We start from the raw sequence: 17,395 nt of genomic DNA on the forward strand, positions 1-17,395 counted from the left end.
TCCAATTAGGATAATTGGTCAGCCGGCGGGCAGAGTCCAGGACGGAACCGCGGTCCCAATGAAGGGCGAAATCCCATCACCATGACGATTCAAGATCAGGTCATTGAATGATTTCTAATGGTAAACTCATCTTCCTTTTGTTCTTCCCACAACAACAAAAGGGCTTAATTTATTTTTTAAATTAAATGTCGAAACAAGAGCAGAAAACCTGCAGCAGCAGCAGCTTAATTCCCTGCAGCATCTCCACGGCGCTCCATGCTGTGGAGCAGACATCACCACGATCATCATCAGCATCAGTCCATGCCACATCAACAAACATGCTCGCTCTGTGTCACAGCATTCGTGTCGCCGCACTCGTGATCCAACCCTCAACCCCTCCACAAAGCAAATGTGAGGTGACATGGACGTCGGCGTGCACGATTTAGGAGGCACAGCTGTCCGCTTGCAGCAGACATTCCCGATCCGCTCGGGGTGCGAGAAAGTAAAAAAGCAGAAGGTCACTGGATTCACAACAGAAGATATTGAGTCAGAATTGTGTGAGGGGGAGAGAGAAAGAGGGAGGGAGGGAGGAGAGACGGAGCGAGAGAGCTTCTGATTCCCACACTGGCAGGCTGGCAGTAAGCTCTCCGCTCTGATCTGCTCTCTTTAATGGGGTTTCATGCCTGCGCTGGCAGTGTTGGGGATCCGCTCATTTTCAGCGCGGCCTGAACGGACGACAGTCTGATGGATCCTGGAACAGCGACGGGGAACCGGATCTATAGAAGGAGCTAAGAAGAACCTCAATGAAGGCAGCTGGAGGAGCAGATATGAGAGGTGAGGAGCTGGAGATGAACCGAGCGCGCGTTTTCTTTTCCTTCAATCCTCACTGAAGACTGGAAAAACAATGGGCAACGTCAGGTTTGATCGACGCTCGGCGAGGGTCTACATGCACCTCCGATCGCGGTGATGTCCCTGCAGGTTGACCTCATTCTAGAGCTGCTGTTGCAACGCTACACTGAGCTCTGTTTACATGTCCGTCGAGCAATTACACGGCAATCACATGTGCGAGCACATGACCGCGCTCCTGCTCACGGGAAGACGGCGAGAAAACGCACAAGCAACAATGTGTTGAAGACGAGGATTTTAGGGGGAAAAAACAACGATGTTGTGCAAGAAGGAAAGGTAGCAAACCTAGAGCAACGACTTGCAGACACAACATTTAATAGGCGAGAGAATAAATGATGAATATGTATATAGACGTCGACCATTTAAATATTAACTTAAGGTGTTACAATTTTTTTTTGAATGTGCGACAACAATAACAAGATATTATTAAAAATATATATAAATTAATTAAATGACCAAATATGACATGATTATTTTTAAGACAATTTGGAATTAAAAAATGTGTATATTATTAAATAGAATATTAAAATGTTACGATTAGGTACTAAAATATAGAATTTAATGATAATTGTTTTCTAATGCGGTCTTTTTCATTACAATATTTGAGTAATTATACTTGTCAGGCTAGCTTTAAAAAAGAATCTAGCCAATATAAAAAGATTTGGTGCAGATTTTAATGAAAAAAAACAAAAAAAACATTTCCTTAGTGTTGTATGAGAATAATATGAATACAATTATTGGTAAATAACTACCAAAATAAAAAATATGTGTCAAATATTTATGATTTCACTAGGAGCGTTTACTATGCGTTGTTTAATTGAATCACATTAAAAAAGAATGCAAATTATAAGTATATGTCTTTTTGCAAAAAAAATAAAAGATCAATGTTTCTCAATGAAAACTTCAGGTAAGAAAAAGATTAAATAATTCGATTTTTGGATCTGTGTCTGTGAAGAATCTTTGTCACTTGAATGGCTTCTCACTGCTGCTGCTCACGCCCCCAGCTCCATTTCAATCAAGCACTTCATGCCGTTTTTGATAGTCATGTGATATGAACTCCTTGGCTGATGTATGCCCCCTCTCAGTGCCTCTTGACAAAGGACATCTCAAGTTACTCTATTTATTGTTCCCGGTGATTAAACGTGCAGTTGTTGCTCGGTCGTCAACAGCCGGAATGACAATGCTTCGCTAATTTTAGTCGCACACTCTTCCAAAGCTACAATGAAACACGAGCCTGGAAGGCTTCCCCACTGTCAGTCGCTGTCCATCAACCTCTAGCTCGCCTCCTGTGATTAGAGCCACTGAAAGGCGATTCCTAAAGAATCATTTCAGGGCGTCTGTATTGGCGAAACTAGACACGTGGAAAGAGGTAATTAAAGCGTTTCTGTCCGCCCAGCACCATAAGACTGGAGTCTCTCTCGCAGAGGTCTGAGCTTCATTTCCGAGCGCCTCGAGCTGGTCCAGTCACGGCTATAAATACTGCTGCGATGTTCCGGGAGGAACGGTTATGTGAAGCGATCTCAAAGGGAATCAGACACCCAATATCTGCTGTGTATGGATTTGTGCGAGGGCGGCGAGTGGGTGAGGGGTTACGAGGCTTTGATGAAATCACTGAGGGCTGCTGTCGGAGGGGATTGAGAGGCGGGAGGGAGGAAACCGGAGCTAGTTTACTTTCTTCTTCTTTGGACTGAGAACATGATGCCTCTTGCAAACACATGTGCTCAATTCTACTCAGCAATAAATGTGGCGCGATAAAAGCCAGTGAACACCTTTCGGTTCACGCCACTGACCTCAGGGCAGTCACCTCGAGTTGTTACACTTGACAGATGATCTGACCAAAAACGGGTCATTATTTAGAAAAGGTCACATATTGACCTTGAAATGTTTAGTTCCCAGAGATCGACTTTTCGTTCCTGCTGGGAAAATTGTTATCAAATCCAGCATCTATTTTATATAACATTTAAAATAAAGTGGATAATCCGTTTCAAAATGTTGGCTTCAAGGTCAATTCAAATCAGATAAATTAATACTAAACACCTTCAGAAAGCAAACAGCTGGAGCTTCAATATTCGACAGTCATAACAGTGGCTCAAACCAAGACTATGTTCATCTACACATGTGAGCAGCTCCTGAACTATTGTGCGAATAAACAATATTCAAATAGCTTTGGTGATGAGTTCACTGAGAGGGAGTGAGATAAAGAGGGAGTTGAAGAAAGTCCTACCACACTCTTTGAAAAAACCTTCAAGTTGCACCAATAAAGACATGGAAAAGGTGTGCTGTCCAAGACCAAATGCGGCCAATAATAAAACGTGCCGTGTGTGTTCAGAGTATATGAAAATCTTAATAAAGCACAGAATACGTCAAAATAATTCGATAGATTAATATATACTCCTGAAACTTCTTGTTTTAGGACACAATTTCTCCTTTTATAAGTCCCTTTGGTGAATATTTTTAGCCTTTAAAAATATAGTCATTTATATTTCTATGAATATAAAACTTAATAAAAAACAAAACTGCATTTTAAAAACCTAATTACAGTTTAATACAGATGATATGTAATGCTGTTATGCGATTACTAATTCAGCATATTTTATTTCACATATTTCTTTTGGTTTAACTCCATCAAGAGAGGTGTCATTCATTTTAAAGTGTTGACAAATTAATGACATTATAGGTTGTAACTTGTAATATTGGCATGAATCACAGGTGGGCGAGATTCAATTTAAGTGTAAAAAGCTCTTGAGGGCCACATAAAATGACCTGGCAGGACTTTAAGTAAATGTACCGCAACTAGTTAAAAGTTCTTCTTTTAGTCAAAGTGATGTTGAAAGCAACTTGGGGAAAAAAAAAAAAAAAACTAACAGCAATGACATCAAAACCATGAAAGGGTTAACCCACATTTGAAAGAGGAATGTTATATTCTAGAGTAGCCTGGAACATCCTGGCTGTTCATTGGGATGAACAAAAGTCTGACTTCTGCCTCCGCAGCCGTGCTGGTGTGTGCCCTGCTCACCCTGGCATCAGCGTCTCACACCTGCCCAAAAGAGTGTAGCTGCAACATGAACACCAAAGCCGTGGACTGCCGGGGTCGAGGACTGTACGACATCCCGCGCCGGTTACACCCGGACACGCAGGAACTGTATCTGCAGGACAACCGGATCCGTGGCCTGGGATCCATGGCTTTCCGTGACATTCCCCACCTCAGAGTTCTCGACCTGTCCAACAACTCCATCGCGTCCATTTCGCCGACTTCTTTTCTGGGGCTGCGGACTCTGCTGCGCCTCGGCCTGGCCCACAACAGCCTGAAGGACCTGGACAAGCGGTGGTTCGGACACATCCGCTCGCTCTCGCACCTGGACCTCACACACAACAGGTGAGCCAACAACCATTGTTTTCTTTCTGGCTGCTCTGAACCCAGTCTGTTTTTCCTATGATCCCTCAGCTTGTGGGGTTTGCCTATAGCCATGGGGGACAGTCTGAAGAACCTCAGCCATTTGGATCTCGCCAACAACAGGATAACGCGATTGGACCGATCTTTGCTGGAGGCTTTAGCACGCTTGGATAGCCTCACGCTACGAAACAACCCCTGGAGGTGCGACTGTCAGCTCATTGGCCTCAAACTCTGGCTGGAGACGTACAGCTTTAAAGGTGAGGCAACAAAACTGCACATCCCATAATGCACTGCAACAACTCAAGCACTTATGACAGCTAACTAAACTATTATCAAGACCATTTCTTTCTGCAAAGTCTTTTGCAATAAAAAAGAAGACCTATTTCAATCCAATTAGGTCAATGTTTAAAAAAAATTTTTACAAAAATAATTGAAACATCCTAAACTTATGGCACAAATAGCAGCATCTGAGTACAGAAAGTTTTGCTTGCGTTTTTAACAGAACACCGAGTCAGTTGGATAAAATATTCACAAAACAAAGCGAAACAATGAAAATTAAAATGTATGTAGCAGCTTTGGCGACCAAGCCGCTCTCTCCAAGCAGCCATGGAGAGGCTGTGTGGGGGGATTAAGAGTTAAAAAGACCAAGAAGATTATTGTTCATGCAAGATCAAGTGTGGCAGGCATTAGATAACAAAATAAGCACTGTACAGGGAACGCTATGAGTCGGTCCGCCTACATGCTGATGTTACCCTGCCAGAGCTTTTGTCTAAAAAGGTTGAAAAATTCTAATTACTGAAAAGAACAAAGAGGAGGAATGTTTAAGAAAGTTCACCGATGGAGGAAGGGTTTGCCGAGGCGAAAGAGGAGCTACATCGTGAAGCTATGTAATTAGAGTTGCTGCAAAAAGTTGTGTCGAATAAGATTTTTTTTGCCTTTTTGTTTGTACTTTTAAAAGGGCAGCTGTTGATTCAAGTGTGTCTTATAAATATCTTGGTCCTTTATTGAATTCATCAATATGTGTCCGTTTGTACAAAACTCTTTCATTGAAATATTGACATCATAAAATATGCTTAAGCCCCGCCCACTGGAAACTCTTATTTTGGAGCTAAAAATCACATTCACCATAACCACATCAGTCTGCTGTAATTGGTCAAGTTTCAAGGTTTGTCACTGTGCGTCATGAATCCCAACAGACTTCACCTCAAAGTGACTTGTTGAATAAAAAAAGTGGGGCGTGATTACAGCTGGCTGATGAGGAGTGAAGACCATTATTACGTCATAATGGACTCTGCTCTCATAACCTCTCGTTTGCCAAGATTTCAGATGGGGGGGGAGAACTTTATAAAGTAATAAGTTCAAAACATGGTCATGATGAGGGACTTACTTTATCCTGGAGAGGAAGACTAACATTTTAAACATGCCCTTTAACCCTTGTGATATCTCAGGGTCAAGGTGACCCAAAGGCCTGAAAACAAATGTGTTTGTGGTATCCCTTGTGTTGTCATATGGTCAAGGTGAACAACCTCCACAACTGTACATGTATTTATGGAATCCAGGGATGTCGTTCACCTTGACAAAGAGATAACACAATGGTTAAGGAAATATGGCAATTGTGTTGGTTGTTTTTAATAGTGAGCAAGTACTTTTATTTACATTAATATTTTAGATCTATTCTACTAGTACCTGAAACTTTACTTTGCATTTCACCTTCCTCCACTGCTTAAGCAAGATTAAACAAAAAGGTTAATAGTTATATTAACTATTTTTAGTAACAATTTGAAAGGCTTGTATAAAATATTTATATATATTTTTTTGCCCACTGTTCAAAATAATATTGACAATCCCATTAGCAACCAGATATATTAGATATATGATATTATTTATTTCTTGCCTTGGCTGAAAAGCTATAGACTCTTAAACTGAATGTTGCACTGCTGTATGGAATTAAATAGTCGCTCTTGTCACTAACGGCTTCGTTGCTGTGTAGGTGGAGCGATAGATGAAGTGATCTGCAGCCACCCGGAGGAAATGAAAGACAAGGATCTACAGAAGGTTCCGTACCAGCTCTTCCACACCTGCATGGCCACCAGCTACCACTACCTGTTCGCCAACATCCATCACCTGGAGTCGGAGAGGCTACTCCGAGGTCACATGCACGGCAACCACGCCCACCCCTCCGGTCACACCCTCCACGTGCCCATGTCCATGGGTGAGGGTCTGGGCGAGGGGAGAGGGTGTCTCCCCCAGTGTGAACCAAAGCAGAGGCAGCGGCCCGTGAACCTGCGTCACGCCATCGCCACGGTGATCATCACCGGCGTGGTGTGCGGGATCGTGTGTCTGATGATGCTGGCGGCGGCCGTGTACGGCTGCGCCTACGCCGCCATCATGGCCAAGTACCAGCGGGAGCTGAAGAAGAACGAGGAGATGGCGGCGGCCAAAGCTGCAGCTCACGCCTCGGCGGATGAGAAGGACCCTCTGGAGAACGCCATCGCCTAAGAACTCTTGGAACTTCCTCCTGAACCCTTTAAGTTCTTCAGGGTCGTGTGAAGATGTGTCCGTCTGTGTTCGTCCATGTTACCGCTGACTTCTGGGTAGCTCGGTACTAAACTATGCACTAAAGAAGACATCCAGGTTTGTGGCGCAGGCCAAAAAAAAAAATCTAAAACGAACATTTCCATGAAGCGGAGAAAAGCATATCATAGAGAGAAAGAAACTATATTTATAGTCGTGTATTTGTAGGTATTTTCTTGGTATTTATTGTCCTTTTTCAGGTTGGGTTCCTCAGCCGTGTCTACCTTTCTAAAAGAAAAAAAGAAGAACCGCTGCCGTGTGCTACATGTTCTACATTTGTCCGACAACTAAACGGGTGTTTCGTGTCCTCAACTGAGTACATATTCAGAGAGAGTCTGTGCCTAACTGTGTGGTATAAATCTAAATGTTTTCCTGGGATCTGACGCGGCGCTAAACTGAGGGTTGGGTGGGGGTTGTGATCGAGGGTGGGGGGGATTCGCTGCAGCAATAATGACACACTGAAGCAAAAAAAAAAAACGACGACAGAACTTGAACCTGAGCCATGTTGTTTTCCACTTTACGGGTTAGCGAGGCTGACGACGAAGCGCATCCACGCAGATCCAGCGAACTGTGACCTCAGCGGAGTCTTGGATATGAGTCAATGGCCGTTGCATAACGTCTCAGTATGTATTATATAAAATCAAGGGAGGTTCTTCTCTACCGTGTGTATATTTGACGTTCATTTGAATACAAAAGAATACAAATATATATTGGAAGAATGAATAAAATATGTTTTAATTGTCTTCTTCATCATGTCTAACATACTTAATCTTGAATTAAAATGCCTTAAATATTCTATGATGATAGAAACTCAAACTGTGTGTAGTGTCAAACTCAAAGTTAAGGGTCTAAAAGAGACTTAAATACATTTAAAAAAAAAAACAATCTTTTGGGAAAGAGAACAGGCTTAAATGTTCACGGGAGCAACTGTAACGACCAGCTGTTATAAATATATTGTCATGTCTTTTCTTAACTACTTGTTCACCTTGAAAATTGGTTGATCTTCTGAACAGTGCATCATAAGGGAAGCTCAGAATATGGAAGTGGATTATTCTCACCCTGTTTTTTGCAAGTTTTAAGCATTTGTTTTCAAAAGTTTGAACTTTGCGGATAATATAAAACAATGTTATACAGAATATCAATGCATAGTTCCAACATTGTGTTGGGGACCCTTGAAATACAATGAAAGAACAAGTATATAAATTAAAATGCCTTTCGAGTTTATAAGACTATATTAATGTCTTAAAGGTACGATTTTACTCACATAATGCTAAATGATTATTCAAAAATGTGATGTTTTATTCATTTCAATTACAGTAAACTGGGAAATAAGGATCCATGTTAAGAGCTCATTTATTTTTCAATTAACTTAAATGCGGGGTCTTTGATCACATACAGATTCATTAAATCATAATCACCTCATATATGGTTGGTACAGGCATAAATAAGAAGTAGAGATACAGTATATATACACATATATAAATATAAGTATGGATGCATTTGGCTGTCAAGTAGAGAAGCCAGATTTTGTTGGCAAGGAAGTCTCTTGGGTTTTTTCGGGAGGACACGAGATGACACAGTGGAGAGATTATCTGCCACCATTGTCCTGCTGTGACCTTGATATGAGCTGGAAGAACATCCCGGGGTTTGGGAAATCATAGCATCTTATCGAGGAAGAAAATTGAGTGTGAAGGACAAAAAAGAAAAAAGTCTCACAAATATTCCTTATTGCAGAAATGTTAACTTTATAAACCTATTTATTTAATTATCCAACGAATAAATGTTTTCTCCCACTCAGGCTACAGAGAATTCTGTTCAGCAACAGCATTGGAATCCAAGCCTTCAGCAGTTTCTGCTTCCACGAGGAAGCCGGGAAGGCAGATGCACACAGATGCATCCGCCTTCACGACTGACCTGACTTTTACTGCTGTGTGTATAATTCCAGAAAACTGGCTGCACGTGTCCCAGGATGTGACCTCACGCAGGCACACGGCCATGTTGGCATTCACACGCGTGCACGATCGCTAACGTTGTGACTCGGACGATGTCTGCGGGGCCCCTGTGATGTCATCGGCTTGTCCCGTTAGGTTAGTATACTCGCATGTACTCACGAGTCCACGGCTCGGTGGAGCGTAGGGAGGTGAAAAACTGGCCATAACCGGCCCACGCTACATTAGCATGGAAGCCTACATCTCTCCTCCCATCTGACTGGCTTATATAAAACTGACACGCGTGATCATTATTACTGTACGTCAGCGGCACCCACTGTAACAACACGGAGTGCATGAGGACCATTAGTCATGTGGGCCGACACAAATAAGAAGCTCATCCAGAACACCAAGGATCAGGTCAACAAGGTGAGATAATAGAGCGTTTGTCACACTGTTGGCTGCTTGTGTACTGCTGTGGAATAAATGTGCGTTACTGTGCGAGTGTGTGGCACCACACAGACTTTTGCATCTCTGTCCTTCTGCTACAGTGGTCCCCCCCCCCCCAGGCCGAGTGTTCCCACAATGCACCGCTCTCGTGTCAACACAGGCAGACTGTGAAATCACAATATTTTTCCTATTTCTGCCTTTTGTTTTTTCGTCACCGCCTCTTCATCTCGCACTTACTCAGGATTCCTGAGAGAGACGCTTTATCTGCCGACAAATCAGACTACGATATTCATCCGAGTCCGACTGTCGCCCTCCAGCCACACAAGCGCCTCAGTAGGTCCCAGAGCCGACCAAATGATGAAAACGTCTGTTAATTAAATTGTAATGCTGATCATTCATTTAATTGTATAGATTTGTGTCGATATACGGAGGCAGGTGATAATCTTATGCTGATTTCATCCACACACAAACATCCACTAGGGTTTCTTTTTTTTTACTCCATTTCACTTACAATTGATTGATTCATTGCCATTAGTTAGTCATTATAATAATGACTATTTTTATTACATTAATCTAGTTTTTAATCTCCGATTATACTGTTTTGTTTTTATAAAATTGGATTGGATAAAATGGGGGTGAAATGATAATTTAAAACCAAGAAAAAATATGAATATCAATAATATTTGATTATATGCTTCCTAATGTAAATCAATAAATGCAGAAAAGATGAGAAAAAAAATATTTTTTAAATATAATTCAGATAATATTCTAATTATTAGGAAAAAACTTATTTTATGCATATTTTCTAATTAATTAGCTGCAAGAACACAGCAGTATTAATCCCTGCTGGTGTAACTAGAACTGGTCCTGTTCAAAATAACAAATAACTTCATGAAGACACATTTTGTTTAAAAATACAATTTTTGTCATGCATTTAGATAAGTTGATGTATCTTTTCAGCTATTGTATGTGATATTAAAATATAGATTAATAAAATTAATAAATTAAAAAAATAAACTGTCTTGACATCACTAGGTTTTATGTAACTACACTACTACAAAATGACAATAACAGAAGTCATTATAATCATTCAGTTGCAATAATCTGATTCAAAATAATATCAAACGGTCAATAACGAAGGTATGAAATCCCTCGTTTGATGCAAGTAAAGTAACGCATATATAAATAAATAACATTCCTTTAAAATGAAATTTATAAAGAGGTTTTCTAAAGAAAAAGTTATATTAAGGCATTTCTAGTGTTTTTATTTAAAGATCAATACTTGGAATACTAATCCTTTAATAATTTGTTAAGAAATGTGCAAATATAAACAGAAATAAAAGTGGCTATTTATACATTTAAACAAATAAATTCTCATTCTAAGTTAAATGTCTTAAATGGTGCACAAATAAAAAACTTTCATTAGATTTGTATTATATGTCCTGTTCAATGGCTCCTCTGTCAGCAGGGTTTGTATGATCTCTTTAATCTAAGTCACAGCCCAGAAATGCTTGAACAAAAACTAGAGTTGATGAACATGGATGTGAGATGAAAATCCACTGTACTAGTGGGACGTCAAATGAAGCATGAGCAGACAATTACAGACCAAGAAATGTTCACGGAACTGTAAGACACTACTGCAGCCCGCGTGTGTGTGTGTGTGTGTGTGTGTGTGTGTGTGTGTGTGTGTGTGTGTGTGTGTGTGTGTGTGTGTGTGTGTGTGTGCGCGCGTGTGTTTGTTAAAGTGAAATGGAGTTTCCACGTACCCGCAGCGATGGGAGATTTCCTCTCATCCAGAAGATGAATGGCTGTGCTGGCCAAGACAACGCTCTTGTTCTCAGACCCTGAGTCAGAGACACAAAGAGCTCCAGATTTAGTCTTGAGAATTAACCACAAAGAACAAGTTCAAATCATTTGTCCTAGATAAAGTAACACAATTCTGACTGTAATTGTGTGTTGAAATATGTCTTTATAGTCTCAATCTGAGATGATGATCATTATTATGGTAAGTCAAAAATACAGCTAGTAGATTTCAAACCATTTTAAATCGGGCTGTTCCAACTTTAGGCACATGGTGGCGCTACTAGCCTTTTACATACACACCATATCTTCCAAGTATCCAAAGGTCTTCAGCACAAACCTGTGTTAAATGGCAGCGAGTAGACGAACGTCCCGGGAACTTGCTCTGCAGCTCTCTTGTACCAGAGGGGAAAGTGGTCGGCGTTGAACACGCCCTCTTTGTCTTCGGCTGTCAGGAAGTCACTTGAAACAGAGCGGAGACATGATACCAATGTTCCAAATCCTCACAGACAGACACTTGATGTGGCATGTGTACACACTCTTGAGCCTCTCCAACACACAAACCCACTTACTGGTACGTGAGCTCATCCGGCACCACAAACAGGTTAATTCTGGACAAGCCCGTTCTTGTGCCCAAATAGGCGATCTCAACGCCTTTGTCAGAGTTCCTGAAGACCAACAGAACATTAGACCACATTTAATAATGACAGGGCAGTGAGGTGCCATCCATTTAAAAAGACAAGTAAAAATTAAATAATTCATTACAAGTCTTCTGATAATATCCCAATATAAGGAAAAATGAGGGAAGGATTATAAATAAAGACAAAATACTAAAATATATTTGATTACACATTTCCTAATATAAAGCAATAAATACAGGTATGTGTCCAGATAACATAAGAAAGAAATTCGAATTATTAATTATAATTCTTCAGATAATACTTAAATAATCGGGGGAAATTATATACAACCAAGAAAAAACATGAAGATCCATAACAATTTGATTTGAATCCTAATATAAAAAAAAAAATTTAAATTTAAAAATATATAAATATCGAAAATAATAATTATTCAAATACTCTAATAATCGGGAGGAAATGGGGAGGAAATAATATTATACAACCAAAACAGATTGATATAAATAAAATTTGATTTGATTCCCAATATAAAAATTAATAATTTTGAAATATAAATTATATAAATATAAATTTAATAAACAATAAGCATGGTTATTATTAAAATACAATAATGAAAAACAGTGAAAATATATACTGAATATTAAATGCAGTTCTTAATAAATAAAAAAAACTATTGTTCATATCAATACGAGTGAGGGGCAACATTTATGAACTGATCAATCACGTGTAATTATTTATACAAGAAAGAATAATATTTATTAAATACAAGGTATAACAAATACAAAACGACAATGAAGAAAGTTGTTCATTTAGGATACATTTGAACTATCTATAATTGTAGAGCAGCTAGTAATGATTCATAATTAATAGGCGTACAAATTATCATTTCTATAGTTAAATGTATTAAATATGATTTGTTGAGGATGGAATTCAGAACAGATTCTAAAAGACTGATTTCATTCTGCATCCACGAATCAAATACTAAAATTGTCAGTTGATGCTGCTTCTTTCTTATGTTTAAGAGTCACAGAGCACAGTTTCAGAGCACTGCTGCCATCTGCTGCTGCAACAACATTTTCATTTCTTTTTTTTTAAAGGAACAAAAAAAATCCACTTTCTTGATTTCATAATATTTTGTACTAAAAGACATTCATGTAACAAATGGAGTTAAATGATCTAATTTCAAAACAAACAAGACAACGTTTTTTCCCCATTGAAGGATCAGTTAAGGTCTGTGACCAGGAGAACTAATATTGACTCACTCGGACTTATTGAGCACCAGACTGGTCCAGTAGGCCTCCAGTGGAGCGGTTACCACGGCGTCGAAGAGGACCTCTTGAACCAGCTCCTTGTCACCTAATCAGGCAGAAAAATAAACCGTCAAGTGGCGACAAAGAGCCGCTGTGGTGGAATGTGGACCGACAGTGCAAGTGTGGCTCGTGTCCACCCAGGTACAGCTTGATGGCTTCGATCTGGCTCAGGTAGCGATGCTCCGGGTGCTCGTCCGTGTTGCAGTAGGTCCTGTGGTCAGAGAGTGGGTTCGATCAATACTCAATAATTATTATTATCATTATTAAAAACTACTTTCTACAATGATATTAAGACTGTTGTTCGGATGCTAACTGGAGTAGCTAGCAGCAGTTATTTCAGTCAACTAATCACTTCATTTATTGATCTGTCTTAAATTATATTTTTCCTTTTTCAATCGACTCGGACTCTCACCATTCATCTGCCAGAGCGACATCAGGATGCTCCAGGTCGTGAAGACCTGCACCATAAAGAGAAGAGAATCATCCGAGCCGGTCATAATGGAGCGGACGCATGTTCCGCACATACAGCAGAGATGAAGAATGTGTTTCTCCGGTGGTAGCGACAGGTTTAATTAGACCAGGAAGAGCCAAGTCATGCTCAGGAGTCTCCGTGTGATGGACGTGTTTGGAGAGACACGCAGACGCACACGAGCAGCCACAACATGAATATTAACATGCATGAGGCCGCAAATGAAAATAGACACACACAGAAACACACGGCCGCTTGACTGCTGAGCAGATATGGACGTGTAAAACACACCGACGGGCCGCTGAAGAAATATTTGTCTTCCAGAATAAACCTAGATTTTTGTTGATGTTATTAAGACATGCATGTGTGAGCAGAGGGCGAAGTAAAGAACTGGAACTAACTTGGTTCCAACATTAAACCTTAAATGTTATGACATTAATTATAATCTTTTATAAAACTCAAACATTAAATACAAAAATGTTAGTAGAATAACAATACTCCCATCATTCCCAGACTGTTCATTTCTACATTCCCAGTTTAATTTCATAAACACTCCCTAATAATTTAGAAGAAAAAAATAAAACTCAGGTGATTGAACTGGCAGTTAAGGAAGAAAAAAGAGTTAATGTGCGTAAGCTTGACATCAATGAATCTATGTTGAGATGTTGGAGACTGCAGCGTAAACTTACTTGATGCAAAAAGACTACAAAAGCTTTAATGGGAAATGACGCCTGAACTCGATAGTGACCGTTTTGGACGGCTTTTCTTATCTGACTGTTTTACTTATTGCTGTGTTACACGCAATATTTTAAAAAACATTTTCCTATTTTCACAAATTTCTTCAATTTTGGTAAAAAAACATGCTGCTTTTTTTTTTATACATTTAGCTGGTATGACTTACACTCAGGTGTGGATTATTGTCTTGAAAATGTTCATTAAATTCTTGTAAGTTTTCTTAATTTTTTTGGTCGCTTTTTTGACAAAACTTTCCAGATCTAAAGATAATGTGAACATCATAAACCCTGAATCAAAACTAATTTTAATTTACAAATGATAACACAAAAAAAAAATAAAAAAAATTCTGGTTTATAATAAGTTGGATACAATTGAACATTAATGTTTATTTTATCAACTAGAGCAAGTAATAATTGTGACTCTAGGCTCGTTGAATGGAAAGAGTTTTGTCGATTCAGAACAAGTTTTAAATGGACAGAAATAGCAGAATCCACAGAAATAAAGACATTTGTTCGTCCACATGGGGACTTACAGAAACAGTGTGTCTACACAATGGACTTATGTTTGAGTTCAGTGGGCTTAAGCTGGGATAAGTGTATCACGACTGATGCTGCTGCTGCCTCTGTGACATGGAAAAAAAAAAAGAAATATTGTGGATCGAGACAAAAATACTAAATCAAGCTCCGGGTCAAACTTGAAACCATCAAGGATGCGTGGTTCATGTGGTCCATGGCACACTGACGGATTTCAAACTACAATAAACAACAGCCAATACATTCTTATTTACAAAAACATTTTGAACTTCCTTCCTAGCAAAACTGTTTATTGAAAATAGTATTTCTTAAAATTCAGACCCAGATAAATGTGATGACACAGAACAAATATGGGAAGAGATATTAAGTGTTAATGTGTAGCTAATGGCTAATAGTTATAATTTAAATACTAAATATTATTATTATTATATTTAACTCTGCCTTGTTTGATTGTCATGCAAATAAATTAGCCGTTTGTCGTTTTTATAATGAGAATTAAAAGGTTTTACAGGCATGATGCAACAAATAAAATACCTTCATCCACAGTGACGTCTCCTCTGAAGAAGAACCTGCCGTGGCCCCTTGAAAGAGCCACCCCTAGACTGAACAAACGCAAATGGATCAGATTATTAAACATGTTTTAATTTGAACTGCGACAGGTTCGCCTCTTACCTGAAAGGTGTGCCTTTGATGTCAGTGTAGAAGTAGTCATTATGAAGCACCAGGACGCGTTTCTGAAGCAGAAGAAAAATCAGTTTAAACTCAAAGGATTCGTTGCCTACTGCTGCCATCTAGTGTTTAAAAAGAGCACCATCGTTTTTGCAGGTTAAATAGATTTTTTTTTTTCAAGTATAAGTCTGATATGAACTTTAAGTGAACACACACACACACACACACGACACGAGAACACACCCTGATGTCTCTCAGACAGCAAAGAAGAATCACTGGGCCGCTGTCTTGTTGTATTCGGAAACATGTGCACGGAGAAGATAAGGGGCTCACACAAAGACTGACAGACACACTGTCGTGCACGCAGAGCAAAGCTATTCAGTTAAAAAAAGAAAAAGAGAAAATCTGAGTCATTCCTCTACATCACTTTTTACCAGGTTGGACAAAAGCTGTGACCAACAGATTTCTCGTGCGAGCTATAATTGACCATTTCGAGGACATTTCATCAGGCTTACCCCTTTGTCCACACTCTTCTTCACCTCCATAGAGAAGGTACCCGTCTTCCGGTTCACCATGGCGTTCCTCAGCTACAAAAATAAATGTCTTTCCTAAATATCTCGTATTAAAGTTAAGCACATTATTGCAAAGTTAAGTTTCACCGTGTCATCCTTATCTTCCCATTCCACCTCAGACAGATCCACGCTGCTGTAGTTTGGCTTCTTCCGCTTCTTGCCGTCACCATACTGGAGGAATAGAAGTTTTTAAAGCCAGAACATTTAGCAAAACAAAGACATGTTAGCATAGCTTGAAGGAAAAGACCTGCAGTCCTTTCAGCTGTTGAGCGTCCACATCCCAACCTCTCATTAGACAGTCCATTAAAATGTATTATTGGACCATCAATGACCATCTGGTCATCTCATCGTCTGTCCCCCAACCCTCTTCACATGCTCATTAATCCCTCCATCGCAATTGCATCTTCACGCCTCAAGTCAGACAATAATAATCAAAGTCATTCGCAAAAAGCTTAATTGTCGCTTCTTACTAAAACTAGGTCACATAATTTTTGAATGCACTTTCAAATAAGATTTTTCTAGGTTTAGTGTGTGCAGATTAGTAGGAAAATATACAACTGCCTTTTCATCTCAGAATGTCATTGAAATAAGTTCAGACTGGTACACGAGAAAATAAAAGATTTGCAGAGAAGTACTCACTAGGGGCCGTAGATCAGGGTGGGTGAGTATGTAGCCATTGTTGGTGATGGCGAAAGCATATCCGTGGATCCCCAACTACAGATTGAAAACAGAGTTGCAAAAAACAACCAAGTGTAAATTAAAATGTGATCATTTATTCTGCAATAAGGACAGGAGGTGGAAATGGTGGGCCGTTTCTTTTATCTACCCGTTTTACTGCCGTGTTAGAATCAATGTTTGAAAAAAAAACAAAAACATTTATTATACATTTCAAAGATTGACGTGAAGACATTAATCATCAACTTGTAGACAGGGTACCTTATCTTTAGGGATGGCCTTCAGAAGCTCAGACACGGGGACATCAGTCCCGACCACCCCCAGCAGAATCCCACGGTTCCTCTAAGAGCAGCATCAATTATGACACAGAGAATAGGTTACTTGCATCAAGTAACTTTTTTTTTCACAAAAATAGTAATAATCATATGAAATTAAATGAAGACAACAACAAGCAAAATTTAGACCTACAGTCTCATTCTTGGTGCTGAAAACGGGCATTGCGACGGTGGTCATCAGAACCGGACCCTGACCATCATCCATCTAAAACAGACGGGAGCCAAGTACAATGAGAAGGAAAAGCAAAACATTAATGATGATGCCTTTTTAAAACAGAATGGAGCTCCACTACATTTTTAGTTTTGACCCAGAAAAAACTGCTAACATTATGCGGCTAGAAGCTAATGGAGGCAAAAAATGTCCTCCAATAATTTGGATGATGTGTAAAACCAGAAAGTAAACAAAAAAACATTTGAAATGGTGCGAA

General features: G+C 39.5%; 2 protein-coding genes across 2 annotated transcripts in view; one reads left to right on the top strand and one right to left on the bottom strand.

The window, feature by feature from the left end:
- cacna2d3a (calcium channel, voltage-dependent, alpha 2/delta subunit 3a) overlaps positions 1-17,395 on the bottom strand; it is an 89,135-nt gene that overhangs the window by 18,298 nt on the left and 53,442 nt on the right. The window contains exons 15-27 of the mRNA XM_087780737.1: positions 17,101-17,172; positions 16,894-16,974; positions 16,597-16,671; positions 16,045-16,128; positions 15,901-15,972; positions 15,389-15,450; positions 15,251-15,318; positions 13,392-13,437; positions 13,093-13,190; positions 12,932-13,025; positions 11,604-11,699; positions 11,372-11,493; positions 10,998-11,075 (exon numbers count right to left, since the gene is read on the bottom strand). Coding sequence (XP_087636863.1) covers positions 10,998-11,075; positions 11,372-11,493; positions 11,604-11,699; positions 12,932-13,025; positions 13,093-13,190; positions 13,392-13,437; positions 15,251-15,318; positions 15,389-15,450; positions 15,901-15,972; positions 16,045-16,128; positions 16,597-16,671; positions 16,894-16,974; positions 17,101-17,172 — 1,048 coding nt within the window. The remainder of the gene's footprint in view (positions 1-10,997; positions 11,076-11,371; positions 11,494-11,603; positions 11,700-12,931; positions 13,026-13,092; positions 13,191-13,391; positions 13,438-15,250; positions 15,319-15,388; positions 15,451-15,900; positions 15,973-16,044; positions 16,129-16,596; positions 16,672-16,893; positions 16,975-17,100; positions 17,173-17,395) is intronic.
- lrtm1 (leucine rich repeat transmembrane protein 1) lies at positions 598-7,233 on the top strand. The gene is made up of 4 exons (XM_087780738.1): positions 598-813; positions 3,877-4,261; positions 4,331-4,536; positions 6,270-7,233. The coding sequence occupies exons 1-4, from the start codon at positions 783-785 to the stop codon at positions 6,776-6,778; spliced, it is 1,131 nt and encodes a 376-aa protein (XP_087636864.1). The 5' UTR covers positions 598-782; the 3' UTR covers positions 6,779-7,233.

The sequence above is a fragment of the Callionymus lyra genome, chromosome 19, assembly GCF_982586985.1.
Source record: "Callionymus lyra chromosome 19, fCalLyr1.hap1.1, whole genome shotgun sequence".
Lineage (NCBI taxonomy): Eukaryota > Metazoa > Chordata > Actinopteri > Syngnathiformes > Callionymidae > Callionymus > Callionymus lyra.